Consider the following 18,926-nt stretch of genomic DNA (forward strand, 5'->3'; position numbering starts at 1 on the left):
ATAACATATCTATTAGTTGCACTTACCAATGGAGCTTTCACAGGGACTCTGTGGACTGTGGTCAGCTGCTTGCCCAAGCTGCTGGGCCTTTACTTCACTTCCAAATTCCTCTACAGTATCTACTTGTGAATGTTTTATTAACAAGCTGTCTGCTTTCTCTAGAGACTGTGGCTGCTGCTCTTCTTGTTCAGTTCTCAGTACATCATCAACTCTTTCTGTAGAAATTAGAGACTGTTGAAGGTTCTCCTCTTCAGCCAGTGATTTCAGATCTCCTTCAGATTCTTGGCTCTTCTCTCCCTTAGCATTTAGACTGTTCTTAGCACATGATTCTATCTTTGGATCAACATCCTCATAAGAATGGGTATCTTTGTGTCCCTCTTCTCCCACAAAAGGCTGAGAGGAATCAGATGGGGACTCATCTTTTGTGACTCTCTCTTCTATGATGACACCACAGCCTTCTGAGGTGGCCTCCCAAGCCTCTTGATCCTTCTGTTCTAATTCTTCATCATCTATTTGCAGTTTTTTGGGAGAATCACTGCCACTAACACTGGTATTAACTTCCATAGCCTCTTGGCACTCTTGATCTACAGTTTTTTCTTGAAGGCATAATCCTGGTGATTGAGTCTGAGTCAAACAGAGATGAAGTGGGCTACTGTCCCTGTTTTCTTTCTCTTCTTTCTGCTCCTCCTGACTTTCACAAGGGGTTTCAGGAATTTCTTCAACCTCAGATACTGAAGACCTCTCCTCTGTAGGATATTCTTTGACCTCCATAGAGACCTCCTGATCTAATGTGTTTAAGTGAGGCTCAGATGGAAGACCTTCAGATGGAAGAGCCTCAGATGGAAGAGTCTCAGATGAAAGAGTCTCAGAAAGAAGTACCTGGCTTCCTGAATCACAAGTGAAATGGACACAAACATGCTCCATCTCTTCTCTAGTTTTGCATTCACTGGCTGATATGGTAATTTCATTTGTAGTTTTTGTGTCATCTTCTGCCTTGTTTAAGTTTTCATCCAGCTCTTCTTGACTGTCTTTTGTTGGGCTCACTGGCATACCTGAATTTTCTATGGAACAAAGTTTAGGCTCCAGAATTTGAGATATAGGTTCAGTATCTTCAATCTGTATGTTTTTACTATCTTCATCAATTTGCTGGGAGTTCAAACTCTCCATCTTTGTAGACTGACTACAATCACTTGCAGAAAGCATCAATTTACAAGATTCTCCTGTCAGTGACTGTCCAAGATCCTCAGAGGGATTCTTTTCCTCTAATTGTGAGGGCTTAGAACACTCCATTAAGAAAGAGGAATTGCATCTATCTTCAGTATTCTTTTCTTCATTTGGTCCCTGCTCCAAACTTGGAGATGGAATAAAAATGTCCTAAGAAAAAAAAGGTAATAAATCTCATTTTTTCTTCACATTTATATTGCTTCATTCACTTATAATTCACATCAAAAATCTATGTCTCTTTTATTAAAAAACTAGAAACCAGAAAACTGTATAAGCATTTTGTCTGTAATCATAGGGTTTAAAAAAAATGTATCTGGAAAAAAAAACCCAGATTTATTTTTCTCAAAACAAAAAGCAATTTCCTCCTCTGGTTCTCTGGCCAAATCACAAACACAAGCAAAGCAGAATGCATATTAGATATTTATTAAGAGAATAACTTTTCCTTTTGAAGGAAGGGAAAACAAAATGTTTGACTATACATGCTTACAATTCCAATATGGTGTCACATAACTAACTGAGCACTTTTAAAATGATGATGAAAACAGTACAAACTTGTGTATGTTTGTGTATGTGTATGGACTCGATCTTAAGAAGAGCACCAACAATGAAACACGAAAAATACATGATTACTTAAAATATATTTTCCCCAAGTTTTTAGTCTTTCACGAGGAAGGAACAATGTAACCATCTTGCTTCCCAATATTATTGCAGGTAATGAATGTCATTAATCTGATTACAATTCAAATCTATGACAGATACTAATTCAACAAATTTTTCTTTTGAAATGTCATTTTTAATTTAAATTCTGAAAAATTGTATGCCAAGTGGGTAAAATATGAATTTGCTACTATTTTAAAATTATAATATCCAGGGAGGAATCAAATAAGATTATCAGATACCCCATATACAAAATATCATTCTATATTTTAGTGCCTTAAATTTTTTTAAAAATTATTTTGGTAAATTTGCAGCCAGAATCCCAATTAAAATGAATTAATAATCCCCTAAAGTAGTTGCATTATTTGAACATGCACTGCATATTTCCACTCGGTTAAAATCAATTACCATATTTTACATAATCATAACTTTGTATAGTACAAATTTGAATACATGCAACTATTTCAGGGGTTTCATTATTTGCACTAATTGGCACCTAGCTGTAATGGTCACATATCTGAGCCTAGACAGGCATTTTTGATAACTACTTTTAGAATACATTCTTTACTTACCTCTATTTGTCAAAAAACGCCTCATAATCTCCAAAATAAAATCTCACAATTTTATATAACAACAAAGGACATATCCCATTTTAATATTAGTGACTGGACTAGAAAAAAAATTGGCAAAATAAAGTTACATGGGTCGAGTTAGTTCCAAAAGAATGTTGAAATTCTACCAATGAAAGCTTCAACATTCTGCTCTGAGAAGGCAACACAGACTGGGGATGTGGCTTACTTAAGTAAAGCAAATAAAGCTTCTAATAAAAATAGAGATCATGCAAAAGACATATGTAGTTAAATCCTAAATAAGTTTTAATCTCCAGTAAATGTTAATGAGTTTGGTATACAAAACTCCTGCAATGAGAATCTATTTTTTTTAAACCTTTTCCTTCTCTCTTAGAATCAAGACTAAGTATCAGTTCCAAGGCAGAAGAGTGGTAAGGGCTAAGCAATAGAGGTTAAATAACAGGATCACAAAGCTAGGAAATGTCTGAGACCACATTTGAATGCAGGACTGTCTCCAGGCCTGACTCTCTATCTATTGAGCCACCCAGCTGCCCCATCCATTCATTTTTGCAACAACCCATGAATTGGGAACTCCTATATTAACAATATAGCATTTCAAACAGAGTAGAATTTAGTGGATTTCACAAGTGCTAGCCAGGAAAGACCGTTTCATCCCATGGTCATTTCTGGTCCTCATAATCCCAAAGGACAACATCAGTGCCATAGTATATACCAGCATTGGCAAAGATGTGGTATGGGTGAAGAGCTGGCACTCAAGGAGCTATTCTGTTCCCCCTCTTTCCAGCACCTGAAGACATTTTCTGCATACCCCCCTGTCCAGCTGCTCAAAGCAAGCACTTCCTCCCTCTCCAATAAGCAGGGGGATGAGGGGTAGTGGGTGGTGCCTCACAGACAGCTTGAATTTGTCTTTTGGGCATTCACTCAGAAAAGGCTCCCCAATATGATTGTGGATAAGACTCTAAATGATCACTCTATTGCAAATATTAATAATATGGAAATAAGTCTTGATCAATGATACATGTAAAACCCAGTTGAATTGCTCATTGACTACAGTAGAGGGGAGGGAGGAGGGAAGGGAAAGAATATGAATTATGTAACCATGGAAAAATATTATTAATTAAAGCTGGTATGTACTTTAGCTGAACTTCAAGAGGACTAATGATGAGGAATACTTGTGGGCTGAAACAGAATATCCAAGATTAAGTCAATGTGAACATCCAGGGTCAACTTCAGTTCAGACCAGCCAAGATCCCAATCAACAATATTCAAATAGTACCCTTAAGTGTCACTCAATAAACATTTATTAGGCAAAGCTGAACATTGAAATAGCTACATTTTATTTCCCATTTGTCAACCAATTAATATGTATAGTAATCACAAATGATGTCCTAATTGTCTATAGTATATTATCAAAAATCTTCCCCACCTACAGAAAGAGGATCAAGAGTGTAGCTACTAATGATATATTCTATTTGTATAGTATTTTGCAATTCCCAAAGCACTTTTGTGAAAAGCACTGGAAAATAATTACTGTCCTGATTTCATCTCTTTACTGCTATCTTTTATAATAAGAATTCAAATGATTTTGATTCAGTAGCCTGAGTTACATAAGAAAAGAAAAAACATGTTAATGAAGAAAAAAAAAAGGTTGCCCTTTCAAATGGTAATAAAATAAATTCTGCTGCTACTGAAAAAATATATATACTTTAAACAATTCATCCTGTGTCTATATAGTTCTGTGCCTTCATTTTTCCACTATTAGTGGACTGTACAGGATGGAATCCCTTCAATAAAATACATGTTTATATAATTTCTAATAGTTGAGCTATGATTTCATTCTGTATGCTGTCCCCTTCTTGCTATTTCTTGATTGCTAATTTAAATATAAAGTCTTATTATAACATCTGCAAACTAAAATGCATGAAATACTAAAAGCAGAGGTTCTCCTAGCAACACTAAAATAACTCCTCCATAGAGTTCTGAAAGAATAAGCATTTATGTAGTCACTAAGATTAAATTAAGAACCTTAAAAAAAAAAAAGAAGAACCTTTATTCTTGTATTTCATGACTAAAAGCATTAAAATTTAAAAGTTGCACCAATTAAGGTATTGGAATATTTGTGTTTATCTGTGTGCAAATTTACATCTAAGTATATACACATATCTTATTTCCTACACTTCCATCCTAACCACCAAGCAGCATGGGAATCCAAATAAAACTAGCATAGTGAAATAAATAGAAGTAAGGATCTGCTGTAAATACTCACATGAGAAAATTCAGGCTGCGATGGGACAGGAAGTGGCTCAGAGGTGAAGAGGGGTGTGCTCTGTGATACTGGTGTTGAGGCTTGAGGGATCACTATTGGTTCAGATGGAGGATTTTCTATCTCCATTGCTTCTTCTTCCAGGGAGTTCTTTAGAATGTCTCCTTCCTCTTCAGGCATAACTGACATGTCCATCGGTTCATCTGATTAAAAAAAAAAAGGAAAACACATTGCAAGACAACCAATGTAATTCTTATTATGCCACTTCAAGCTTAAGACAGGAGCCACTCATCCTGTGTGCCACAAAACACTCACCACCCTCCTCAAAGCATATTAACCTCAACTGATAAAAGAAAACCCTAAAAAATTCCTCAAGGCCAAATTTTATAGAACCCAGACAGTGGAGTATTTATTATTTGTACTGTGAGAACACTTAGGAGACATAATTGGATTTCACTCCACTACAAAAATATACATTCCTAAAGAAATTTAGAAGGAAACTAAATTGGTATTAATTAAAAATAAAACCATCCATTATGCAAGTAAAAGAATTACACAAACTTTAATAAAGGTATTCCTGGTTTAGAGTAATTATTTTGCCTAGGAATGGACCTCTTAATAGCATTCTACCTACCACGCACTTTGAAGAATAGCAAACAAGTTCTCCATTCTTCAAAGTGGATACCAGTAAATCACTTATTGAAACAAATTATGACAAGAAATAAAGACATCAAAACAAAGAGCACAAATGGAGATGTGTGCCTCTTTACTTACTTACTCTCTATCAGCACTTGCCAAAGTTCAAGTCACTAAGAACTTCCCTTGCTATCCAGAATGATGCCTATGTCTAGATTTTAAAGAGAACAGAACTAGAATTGAAAAACCACTCTTGATACATTTTTAAATAATCAGTCCTCTTCATTTTGACTCCCTCTTCTCCATAATCTGTCTTCTTCACAACATGAACATCATTTATCCTAACTGCTACCTAACCTGAATTTCTCTAGAACTCTTGTAATCCAGTTACATATCTGTTCCAAAGACTAAGCTTACTAAAAAGACTGGCTCTAACATCAAATCCCAATGAAATGCTGTGTCACCCTAAATTCAAATCAACAGGCATTTAAGTAACTTCCATGTACAAGGTACTATTGCCAGGCACCAGAAATAAAAGGACAGCATTGACAGAATATCAGGGTTGGGAGGGACCACAGAAGTTAACTAGTCTCCAAACCTCTACAAAATTCCCACAACATACTCACTTAATCATTCAGTTTTTACTTAAAAACCCACAATGAGGGGAAAGTCCCCAACATCCAGAAGCAGTGCATTATACTTTTAGAAGACTCTTAGGGAAACAATGTTTTAAGTATCAATGTACCATTGCATTATCAGACCTTGAACTAAATTATAAAGCAATAATCATCAAAACTATTTAGTACTGAAGTTGTGAAGCAATCCAACCATTCTTGAGGGCAATCTGGAACTATGCCCAAAGGGCTATAAAAGTGAGTATACTCTTTGATCCAATTATACCACTACTGGATCTATATCCCAAAGAGATAATAAAAAAGGGGAAAGAGCCTACTTGTACAAAAATATTTATAGCTGCTCTTTTTGGGGTGGCAAAAAATTGGAAATTGAAAGAATGTTCATCAATTAGGGAATGACTGAACAAATTATGATATATGTTGGTGATGGAATACTATTGTGCTATGTGAAATGATAAACAAAATTGTTTCAAAAAAATCTGGAAAGATCTGCATAAACTGATGTAAAAGAAAATAAGCAGAGTTGGGAGAACAATGTACACAGTAAACAGTGTGAAAATGTGGGTATTCTCAGTAATGCAATGATCTAGGACAATTCTGAAAGACTTGTGACAAGGAATGCTATCCATCTCCAGAGAAATAACTATTGAGTAGAATGGATGCAGATCAGAACATACTATCTTTCACATCAGTGAATAAAGGTTTTATTTTGGAGTTTTGGTTTTGTACGAGTGTGCTCTTATAACAATATGGAAGTGTGTTTTACATAATATATGTATGGTCCAAATCAAATAATGTACCATTTCCAAGTTGAGGGAAGGGAAGGAAGGGAAGGAGACAGTTTGTATCTTATCATTTTGGAAAATGTATGCTGAAAATTATTATTACATGTAATTGGGAAAATAAAATATCTTTAAACTGGAAAAAAACTAGTCCTGGCTAAAAAATAAATTAAAAAAAAAGAATATAAAGTAAATAAGAAGGAACAGGAAGCAACAGTAGAAGGATGTTTGAGAATTTCAATATAAATCAGTTGCCAGATGAAAGATTCCATATCTGACAAGAAATCCTGGGAAAACCACAAAGTAGCTTGGCAAAACTTCCATTTAGAACATTTTTATACTACATATTAGAATAAACTCAAAATGGATATGCATCCTAAATAGAAAAAGTCCTATCATTTTTTAAAAATTAGGAGAATGGTAGTAGGAATGTTTCACAACAAGAGTTACAGGAAGAATTTCTTAAGTAAGCAGAGGATGGTAGAAAACATAAAAAGAAAAACTATATAATTTCAATTAAAGAAAATCAAAAAGGTTTTTAAAAGGACAAAAATGTCAGAGTTCTAGATCTAAAGAGAACTTGAGAAAAATTTTAAATGACTGGTTACTGATACTTCCTGAATTGGAACAGAAAGGAATTTATATATTTCTAAGTTGTATATAATAGGACCTTTTCAAAAACTGAACATGAATTGGGGCATAAAAATTCCAACAAAAAATGTAGAAAAGCAGAAATACAAAACACATAATTTATAGATCATAATGCTATAAAAGTTATATTCAATATTGGACCATGAAAGAATTTTAAAATAACTGCAGACTAAGTAAAATAATTTTCAAAAACAAGTGGGTTAACTAATTATAAAAATGATGGAAAATTTCATCTAACAAAATAATAAACACACATTTATAGGATGAAATGATGGCAGTTCTGAGGGGGAAATCTGTATCTCTAAGTTGTTCTTTCAACAAAACAACTAACAAATCAATGAATAAAAAATTCCAAGAGATTAATAAAATCACAAGCAAAAAGACCACTGAATTGATGAATAAAACTAGATCCCCCCAAAAAACCTAATATACCGTTAATTAAAAAAAAGAAAATCATTGTTCGAATCAAATGAAAGAGAACTTACAACTGAAAAATAAATTTTTAAAAATTATTTTGTTTGCTTATTCTAATAAAACTGATAACTTACAGAAAATCAATAATTATAAAAAGATAAAATACCTATATTAACAAAGGATGAAAGTCTATTTAAATAACACAATATTTGAAAAAGAAATTTAACAAGCCATATACTCCCAAAGGAAAAATCTTTCATAAAGAATTAAGTGAATTCTACCAAACATTCAAAAATAATTAATTTCAACATTATATAAACTGATTGTAGTAAGAAGGTATCCTTCCAATCTTGATGACACAAACATGGTCTTGATAGCACAATGAGAGAGACAAAGCAAAAATATAAAAATAAAAAATGCAGACCAATGTCCCCAATAAACAGATAAATTTTTTAAACTAAAATATAAACAACAACAACATATTAGGAAAGATTCTGCACTATGGACAGGATTGAGTAAAACTAAGAAAGCAAGACTGATTTAACAAAAGAAAATTATAAATATAAAATAACTTAAGGAACAAAACCCATACAATTCACAAAAGCCAACACTTCTTTTAAAAACTCTAAAAATAAATGGATAAAGTAATAACTGGATCTTTTCTTAATATAGTAAATACTATTTATCTAAATCCAAGAAAAAAAACTTTATATATAAAAAAAGAAAATGAAGTCTTTTCAATAAGATTGAGGATAAAGCAAGAATGCCCATTGTCAACACTTTAACACAGTATAGAAATGTCAGATAAGCAATGAGACAAGAAAAAGAATTTGAGAGAATAAAAATAGGCAAAGTTTCTTAATTTTGAAGATAAAATGATGATATTTAGAAAAACCCAGAGTAAATTTAAAAAATAAGTTAATAACTTCAGCAAAATTGTAAGACATAAATCTATAAGCATAAGTTAAATCATAAGCATTTCTATATAGTAACATAAAAAAAAATAAAGCAACAAGAGCTAAAAAAAAAATTCCATTAAAAATAATTGCAGAAGTTATAAAATACTTGAAAGTGTACCTTCTAAGATTCACAAAGAGACTATATGAATTGAACTGTAAAAGTCTTTGCAGAAATAAAGACAGCTATATAATTAGAGAAAAAAAAAGCACATAATGTGTCCTTAATAAATGCTTGTTGAGGAGGCAGCTAGGTAGCTCAGTGAATTAAGAGCCAGGCCTAGAAATGGGAGGTCCTAGGTTCAAATCTGGCCTCAGACACTTCCCTCCCAGCTGTGTGACCCTGGGCTTAACCCCATTGTCTAGCCTTGGAACCAATATACAATATTGATTCTAAATGGAAGGTAAAGGTTTTTTTTTAAATAAATAAAATAAATGCCCGTTGAATTTAATTGAATTGCTGGGATTTTGAAACAAACAAACAAAAAAAAAGATTAACTGCTCATGGGTAGGTTGAGCTAATATAATAAAAATGTCAACATTAGCTAAATTTACATTCAGTCCCATCCAAACAACCAAGTATTACTTTATAAAACTGGGGGGGAGGAGGGCAGAGGGGGAAGGAAAATTCAACTTTAGAAAAATTTGGTCAAAAATGTCATAAATGGGAAGGAAGGAGATCTAGTAGTACCAGATCTCAAACTATACTATAAAGCAATAATTATCAAAATAATTTGATCCTAGGAAAAAATTGAGGTAGAAAAGGGGAACAGATGAGGCAAATAACATAAAAGCAAATAAACACATGTACAATCTAGTTTGGGGAAAGGCATTGCTTTGATAAAAATTGCTGGAGAACTGGATAAGAGTCTGGCTAAAATTAGCATTTGATCTATTAATACCTCAAACATTATATCAGGTAAGCTCCAAATGGATACATAATGGACATTAAAAAAAAAATCACATTAAAAACAAAATGGGAGGGCACAGCTAGGTGGCTCAGTGGATTGTGAGCCAGCACTAGAAACTGGAAGTTCTGGGTTCAAATTTGGCCTCAGACACTTCCCTGCTGTGTGACCCTGGGCAAGTCACTTAACCCCCATTGCCTAACCCTTACCACTCTTCTGCCTTGGAACCAATACACAGTATTGATTCTAAGATGGAAGGTAAGGGTTTACATACATACATACATACATACATACATACATACACAAATGAATAAATAAAGAAAAGAAGAGAAATTTTTCAGAGAAAGAAATCTAAGCTATCAACAATCATGATAATTAGATAAATGCAAATTAAAACACATTTAAAATCCCACACCATACTCAGATTGACAAATATTGACAGGAAAATTACAAAGCTGGAAGGACTATGGGAAAACAGAAATGCTACCACACTATTGGTGGAGCTACATCCTGGACCAGTCATTCTAGAAAGCAACGGAGGGAACTATGTCCAGAAAAATTACAAAACTCTGCATACCTTTCAACCCAGCTATAACACTACTACCTAGATCTATACCCTAAAAAAAAAAATCAAAGAAAGAGAAAAAAGATTTCTATATGGACAAAAATATTTATAGCAACTCTATTCATGATAACCAAAAATAGAAACTAAGAGGGTATCCTCTTATTGGGGAGTGGCTAAATAAATTGTGGTAAATATTGTACCATAAGAAATGATGAAACAGAATTTCAGAGGAAAGTGGGAATTCCTTTATAAATGATACAAAGAGAAGCAAACTATAATTCATATGATGATAAGAACATTATATTAAAAAGTAGCTTTGAGATATTTTAGAACTCTGATCAATATAAAGATAATCTACAAATCCAAAAAATTGAAAATGAAACATATCTTGGCTGAGAAGTGAAAAACCTAAGATACAGAAAGAGACATACATTTTTGGACATAGCTAACATGGGAATTTGTTGTGCTATATACTACAAAGACATGTATTGAGGGATTTTTTTAAATGCATTTAATTAGAGGGAGGACATTTTGGTTTCGGTGAAGAATAAGAGGTACTAAAAGACTGAATGAACAAAATCAAAAAGGATAGAATAAAAGGGAAAACTGTCAAATAGGAAAGAATATCTGTACCAAATATTACCAGAAAAAGTTTCATATTCCATACACATAGGCAACTGATATGCATATATGACCAAGAATCATCCCCCAATAGATAGCTGATAAAAGAATACTAACATTATTCAAAAGAAAAATTGCTAATTAAAAACAATCATCTGAAAAGATGCTCCAAATTAGTAATATTAACAGAAATGCAAAACAAAACAATTTGAAGTTTTACCTCACACTCTGCAAACTAAACAGACAGGACTATATAAGAAGGACGACAGGAAAATAGCCACACAGATATATTGTTGGTAGATAATGAACTACTCTAACTGCCCTGGACATCAATTTGAAAACAAACCAACTAAGTGCCAAAACTGTTAATAGTCTCTGAACTAGTAATCCTACTCTTAGACATATATCAAAAGGAAGTCAAAGACAGAAACAGAGATCCATTATATACCAAAATATTCATATCAGTTCTCTTTCTAATTAATAACAAAAATTAGAAAATACTTTTCCCAAAAATTTGCAACACCAGTCCTACTGTCTGCTCAGTATCTGAAAAAGGACTTAAGAGATCTAGCAGAATCCTCTATAGATTTCATGTCTTTTTTTTTTTTTTAAGAAAAAAAGGACTTTACAAAGAATTAATTTTTTACATTATATACAAGCACTAACACTTACCTAAAGAGAAAAACATAGAATTGAATCCGGGATTTAAATTCAGGATACCTGGTTTCAAAATCCCAGCAATTCAATTAAATTCAACAAGCATTTATTAAGCACATACTATGTGCCAAGAACTGTTGGGTTCTGGAGTTGCAAAGGAAAAAAACAAACAATAATGAAGCTTACATTCAACTAAGGGAAACATGTACAAAGACAAATAAACACAAAACATACACAAAATAAACACAAAGGGTTGTACGGTCAGAACAATAGGGAAAGAATCATGATGGGCCTCTTGGAATTGACTATAACCCATAAAGGTTATAAGGGTTCAAAAAGGCAATGAAGAATGAGAGCATTACAATTATGGAAGAGATAGCCTCTGCAAATGCTTTGAGACAAGAGATGAAGAACGAGAGCATTACAATTATGGAAGAGATAGCCTCTACAAATGCTTTGAGACAAGAGATGTAACATTGGGATTTTTTAATCGTTTGCTTGCTTATTTTTGTTTTATTGATTTTATTGATATTGCTTACCTTCTGTCTTAGCATCAGTTCTAAGTCAGAAGACCTTGCAAGGATTTAGGCAACTGAGGTTAAGTGATTTGCCCTAAGTCACAGACCTAGGATATGTCTGAGACTAGATTTGAACACAGGTCCTTCAGACTCTAGGACCAGCGCTCTACCCCCTGAGGCACCTAGCTGCCCCAGGAGATACAATGTAGATAAGAAATGAGAAGTGGGCCAGTTTGGCTGGAACAAAGAGTGAAGAGAAGTACTATCACCTATCTGAAAATGTCTTTACATATCAAACAAAGAATTGTGTATTTTTCCTAGAAGCAACAAGGAGCCAGTGAAGCTTCTTGAACAGGGAAATTACATGGTCACGCCTATGCTTAAGGAATATTGGTTTAGTGGCTATAAGGAAGATGGACTGAAAAGAAGAAATATCAGATGAAGGGAAATCAATTGTAAGGCTATTATTGTAAAGACAAACAACTTTGAAAGATTTAGGGACTCTGATCAAGTCAATGGAATTAACATTAGTTCTAGAGGACTCAAGTGATGAACCATACAAACTACCTCAATAAAAAAGTCATAAATTCAGAGTGAAGTCTTTTTTTATGTCATAGGAATTTATTTTCCTTGACTACATATGTCTAAAATGGTTTTGTTTTTCATGCTTTTTCAAAGAGTTGAGGAATAGAGGTAAATAAAATTGATTTTTTAAAAATTTCAAAGGCCAGTCATACAGGGAAGGCACAAAATGATGAAGGTAATGCTTAGTAAATTCGGGTTGTTGTGGTCTCAGGAGAGAGAAGGGGTAAATATGACAAATGTTGTGGAGACAGAATCAACAAGACTTGACAAGTGAGTTGATAGAAGGTGAAATTTGGATAGTGAAAAGTCAAGGATAACTATTAGTAAAGCTGCATGATTAGAATGAAGGTCCTCTCAAATGAAACAGAAGTTAGGATGATGAGTTTAGGAGAAAAGATGAGGTCTGAGACATGGTAAGCATGAGATAAATACGAAGCAACTAGTGGAGATGTCTAGCATGCAGCTAGAGATAGACTGGAACTCAGAAGGGAAATGAGGACTGCAGAGATTTGGTAGTCATTTGCATAAAAATGGTAGCTGAACCCATGAAAACTGACCAAACATCAAGAAAATAGAAGTGAACCCTAGACGGAAACTGAGCACATCACTTTACCTTTTTTTTTAGCTTTACTCCTCTCATATGTAAAATGAGGTTTGCCTATATTATCTCTTAGGTCCCTTCTAGCTCTATAAGAAATGAGATAATTTGTAAATGAGATCATTCTTAAAGTAAGGCACTTCGTGAAAATTAAAGCACTATAAAAATGTTTATTATTATTATTATTATTATTATCATCAAATCCTATGATTCGAAGGTGAAGGTGAAAGGTGAAAATCCTACCTTCTAATTTATCAGAAGAGAACTTGTGGAGGTGGTGGGATTTCTGGAGCAATTTGAATGCTAGAAGGATAGGAGCTTGGCAAGATGTTGGTCTTAGAGAAGGAAATGAAATAATAGTATGAGACAGAAAGAAACAAAGATTTTTGTTCGTGGGAAATAGCTAAATAAAGCAGGGTAGTATAGAAAAATAAAGGAAATACAGAGTAGCGAAATGCAGCCTAGCGAAAGACCTTAAAAACAGAGAAGGAATTCTGTAGTCCTAATGAAAAAAAAAATGTTCAGTCACTGTTAAGTCTTCAAGGATGGTATGGATTTAATAAAAAATTCCTTCTACCTTCTATAGATGACCCGTTTGAGGAAGACAACAACCCTAATAACAGTTTTAAAATCCCAAAGAAGTCAAGAATCCTCATGTAACATTCACATATCCCTACAAATTATTAAACCTGTAATAGTAAGTTTGGCTCTCTTTTATTATTAACTAATTTTTAAAGTATTTTTAAACTATGGTCTTTTCATCCAGCTCGTGTTTGATTTTACTAATGTAAAATATCAGAAGAAGGATGGGTGCTAGAAAAGCAAGGAATTGAAGTATTGAACAATAGGTTATGTCCCTGAGAGATGAATTTTTGTATGTACATATGAATATACATTGTCTCCCTGAATTGAATATAAATTACTTGAGGATAAGGTCTGTTTTCAATTTTATCTTTGTAGTCTCAGTGCCTGAGAGAATCTGACACTTAGTAGGTGCTTAAAGATTTATACTGACTGATGGGATGAGTAGAAATTAGTCTATATATCCTGAACTACAGTCTTCTGGCACCCACATGGAAATTAAAAGCTCTAAAATTATAGAGGTTTGCATCCCTGCTTCTAGTCTAAAACTATTCTAGAACAAAATAAAATTCGGTAGTAAAGTAAATGTTCTCACCTTTTACCTCTTCTTGCTCAGTTGGACTGCTTGGGACAATAAAAGGAGTGGGTTGGAAAGCATCTGGTGAAGGAGCAACAAGATCCAGTGAACTCCTATATACAGAAAATTAACAGGTTATTTTACTAACAGTCAAGAGTTTGTTTTTCTAACAGAAAAACACTACCCTGAAGTAAAAGAATACTCTGACATGGTAATTCTTTCCAATTTCAAATTCATTTCAGAAGACATGATAAATAAACACAAATGCAATCAAGAGAAAATATGTGACCTACGCCTAAAGAAATAGATCTGAAAAGCATAAACTACTGCTAAACTGTCTATTTACCTACTAAGAACATGAAAAGTTTTTTTCCCAAAGAATTGGAAATCATTGTGGTACAAAAACTCCTCTTCTTCTCTATACTATTATGAGGGTGAAAATGAATAAAAGATATCCATCCACTGTCACTTAGAACATCGCTTCTTATTCAGCCTATGCTACAGAGAAGAGAAGATACAGGACTATGCCTAATTAGATACAAAAACAGGAGATGCCTCTTTTGGGTATGTGACTTTCCCCAAATAAAGGGGAAAAGACTTGTACCATATTTTTTTCAGCATGCAGAATCTTTAAATACATACAAACACTAGTGACACCCTCAGATGGGAAGATAAACCTTAGAATCTTTTTTAATCTTTTTCTAAAAGGAAGATAACCTTTTCTCACCACTGAACCTTATGAACATGCTTCCCTATTAAGATAATTTTCTATACTTACGTCGTGGTGCTCTCCTGCATAACAGAACCTTGGCCAGAGAGATGCAGAAGTTTCAAAGTGGTAGCTGGTGTGGAAGTCAGAGAATACCCATCTTCCACCCTTGGAGTAGAGCAATTATCAGGAGCTAATCAGGAGGAAAGAAACCTAGTTAAATTTCTTAGATAGACATAATTGAAGTTTCAGAAGGCTACTCTTGGTACTATAAAAAATAATAATTCTGATTTCTAATTTATGTTCCTTAGGGCAGGAATTATTTTAATAACTAAAGTATAATATGATTGTAATAGAGCACTTCTGTGCTATAAGAAATGACTCGGGGAGGGGGGGGGGATCAGAAAAACATGAGACATATATGAACTGATGCAGAGTAAAATAAGCAGAACCAGATCATTATACACAAAACTACAATTCTGTGAAAGTTGCTACTCTGATCAATACAATGATTCAAGAAAAATTTAAAGGACTCATGATGAAAAATGCTATCCAACTCCAGAGAAAGAACTGATGAACTCTGAATGCAAACTAAAGCACACTTTTCTCACTTTATTTTTCTTGTGTTTTTTTTCTTTTTTACACAAGAAGGATAATATAGAAATGTATTTTGTATGATTCCTCATGTATAATTTATATTATAATGCTTGCCTTCTCTGTGGGTGGGGAAGGAATAGGAAGTAAAAGGAGCATAAACATTGGAATCCCAATATAACACCGAGCTGAACACAATATTAAAAACATATATATTAATAAAGCTCTTTTGACAAAGAATCAAAGGGAAGCAAAAGGATAAATTTCCTCCAACCTTCCACTCAGGGTCTAGGCTTGGGAAAGAAATAGAAAAATCTCTACTTTTGGTCCTACTGTTCCTGATTTCTTCTGTTACTAATACAAAGGGACAATTGATTTGCAGCCACTACACAAACACACATGTTCCTTAGTTTAACAACCCTTAGGTTAGAAGTATACTTACTTACTCCCCATTGAAGATGAGAAGTTCTAAAACATTATAATATCCAAGATATGAGACCTTTATTAATAAACATAAATCCTCTTGCACTAAATTGGGAGAAATTGATCTATCATGCTTCAATGTTTCAGAAAGGAAGAGACTTTGCCACTTAATTACCTCATAGGGCTTTTGCAAAGATATATTAAAGAACTACAAAGCATTTGTAGATTGCTACATTACCCTAAATTATTTATTTCACTTCAGAGTAACTAAGCCTCTCTGGCCAAATAACAAAATGGAGTTTTCAATTGGCAAACATATGAAGACCCTTAAATAATTGCTCCAAATTATATTTTTAAAGGTTTGTCAAATTTGGAGTTGAGAACCTAAGGAATCATAAAAGAATTCCTAAAAGAGTTACTTGCACATAAGTTAGATTAAGTGAGGCAGAATAGCATTTGAAAAGCAATGAAGTTGGAGTCAAAGGGCCTAGGCTCAAATCCTTGCCTTAATGACCTTACATGATTTAAGGCAAATCACTTAATCTGTGTCAGATTCAGTAATCTGAGAAATAAAAGGTTTTTTTGGTTGGACTAGATAAACTCAAAGGTTCCTTCTACCTCAAAGTTATGATTCTATGCCATCAGTCTTGTCTTACACCAGCACAGATTTACTACTGTTACTAAAGACTAGGTTCTCAAGTGCCTTCTGCTTCATATTTAGGTTATGAAGACATATAAAGAATAGTCTTGGTATAATTCCCTCTTATTTCATCTCAGATCACTGAGAGGCCAGCTGAAAGCAGAGTAATTCAGTGAGTCAACCACTATGGTATTCTGAGCACAAGCAATAGATATCTTGACCAGTTACCAACAATCTCAGTTCTGAAACTTTCTTAAAATTAAAACTCAATTTCCTTCAATATCAAACATTGTCATGGTGATGACAGTAGAACTAACAAAAAAAATGCCTGAATAGAGCTTAAAGATACACACACATATATTATATATATACACATACATATACAGTATATCAAGTGCCATAAAAATTAACAGTGGTAATTATCTAGAAAGTCCTCAATATTTAGCTAAGAAAACACTTTCTTTCAGAATAGTTTTTCTCAGGTCTGAGCCTCTATCATAAATATTCCCATTCTAATCTGCAAACCCTTTAAAACTAGTGTTTCACCTATCATGAATCATCATCTACAATGAAAAGGCTATAGTATCAGCACAGAAATATATGGTAAATATATACAAACACACAAAAGGATCTGTGATTTTAATCTCATGGGCAACTTGCAATTTAGGAAATCCCTAATAATTCATCTGTGACGGAGTCACCAGTGAGTCCTTTAAGACAAGTTCAACAGCTATTATTTTTCAGTAAGAAGTTTAAGCTCAGGTATTCAGAACTCCAAACCTAGAACTCTCTCCTCTGGACCATACTGCCTCAAAAATAAAGGAAAGGGGAGACAGCTATGCAGCACAATGGGTAAAGTGCCAGGCCTGGAGGACAAAAGGACCAGCACTTGCATTCAAATCTGGCCTCAAATACTTTCTAGCTATGTGACCCTGAGCAAGTCACATGATCCCCATTGCCTAATCCTTAACGCTCTTCTATCTTAGAATCAATGTTGATTCTAAGATAGAAGGTAAGGAAGAAGGTAAGGATTTTTTTTTAAAGAATTAAGAGAAGGTAAGAATTTTTAAAAAGATAAGAGAAAGGTACTACTGAGCATACCTGTTCTATTACTCTGGTCAAACATGTCTTCCTGAGTTGACAAAATCTCAGCCTCGGGTGATTTCTGAACTTGCAATTCACCTTCCAGCAGCTCCTGGGCAGAAAGTTGGATCTTGGCTTCCATGTCAGTAAGAGGTATTTGTGAAATAGAAGGCATATTCTCTGACCTGCAATATTCAGATTAATAAATTTTTTAAGTTCAAATAATTCAATCTTTTATTAAAAAGTCAAAAGAAGAAAACACAGTAAAAATTATTTAACATATAAATAATAATATTCCCTATAGGAAGTATAGCTCCTCTTAAAGAGGTATTTATTAGAGCCTCTGTCTGAACCCCAGATTTCACTGATAGAGGGTTCAATCATCATTAGTACAGAGTTAACTCCCAAAGCAAAATCCTGACCTAACTTCTATTCTGTACTTCAGCCCTGCACTGCTGACTGACTACAGCATATTCCCGTTTGAACTGGCATCCCACTGGTATCTCAAACTCATGTCCAAAACTGAATTAATCTTTCACCTTAAGTTCACCATTTCTCTAAAATTCACTATTTCTAGGTATCAAATGATAACACATGTATAGCCTGGTGGAATTGCTTGTCAGCTTCAAGAGTGGGGAGGGAAGAAAAGAGGAAGAGAACATGAATCATGTAACCATGGAAAAATATTTTAAAATAAATAAGTCAAAATGTTTAAATAAATTCCCTATTTCTTTTAAGGGTATCCAGTTACCCAGTTTTTTAAACTGTAAATTTCTCCCTCTCTCTCAAAACCAATATCCAATCAGTTACCAAACCTTATTGAGCCTACTTCCACAATATCTCTTTCATTTGTCCATTTTCCACCTATGCAGTTGCCCTAGTTCAAAAAGCCCTCATCACCTACTGCCTGAATTATTTCAACAGTCAACTGAAGACCCAATTGGTCCCTGTTTCTAATCTTTCTCTTTTTCAACCCATCCTCAAACTACATAGCTGCTACAAAACTTTCAGTGATTCTTTATTGCCTCTAGGATACAAAAACAAATTTAAGTTTAGCA

The 18,926-nt window shown here is 33.7% G+C and overlaps 1 protein-coding gene across 3 annotated transcripts in view; it reads right to left on the reverse strand.

Moving 5' to 3' along the window:
• The window catches only part of TP53BP1 (tumor protein p53 binding protein 1), a 210,370-nt gene that overhangs the window by 103,242 nt on the left and 88,202 nt on the right, over window positions 1–18,926 (reverse strand). For all 3 annotated transcript variants that reach the window (XM_056810349.1, XM_056810348.1, XM_056810350.1), the window contains exons 8-12: window positions 17,887–18,053; window positions 15,198–15,321; window positions 14,438–14,532; window positions 4,738–4,937; window positions 27–1,374 (exon numbers count right to left, since the gene is read on the reverse strand). In XM_056810349.1, coding sequence (XP_056666327.1) covers window positions 27–1,374; window positions 4,738–4,937; window positions 14,438–14,532; window positions 15,198–15,321; window positions 17,887–18,053 — 1,934 coding nt within the window. The remainder of the gene's footprint in view (window positions 1–26; window positions 1,375–4,737; window positions 4,938–14,437; window positions 14,533–15,197; window positions 15,322–17,886; window positions 18,054–18,926) is intronic.

This window comes from Monodelphis domestica, chromosome 1, assembly GCF_027887165.1.
Source record: "Monodelphis domestica isolate mMonDom1 chromosome 1, mMonDom1.pri, whole genome shotgun sequence".
NCBI classification, from domain to species: Eukaryota; Metazoa; Chordata; class Mammalia; order Didelphimorphia; family Didelphidae; genus Monodelphis; species Monodelphis domestica.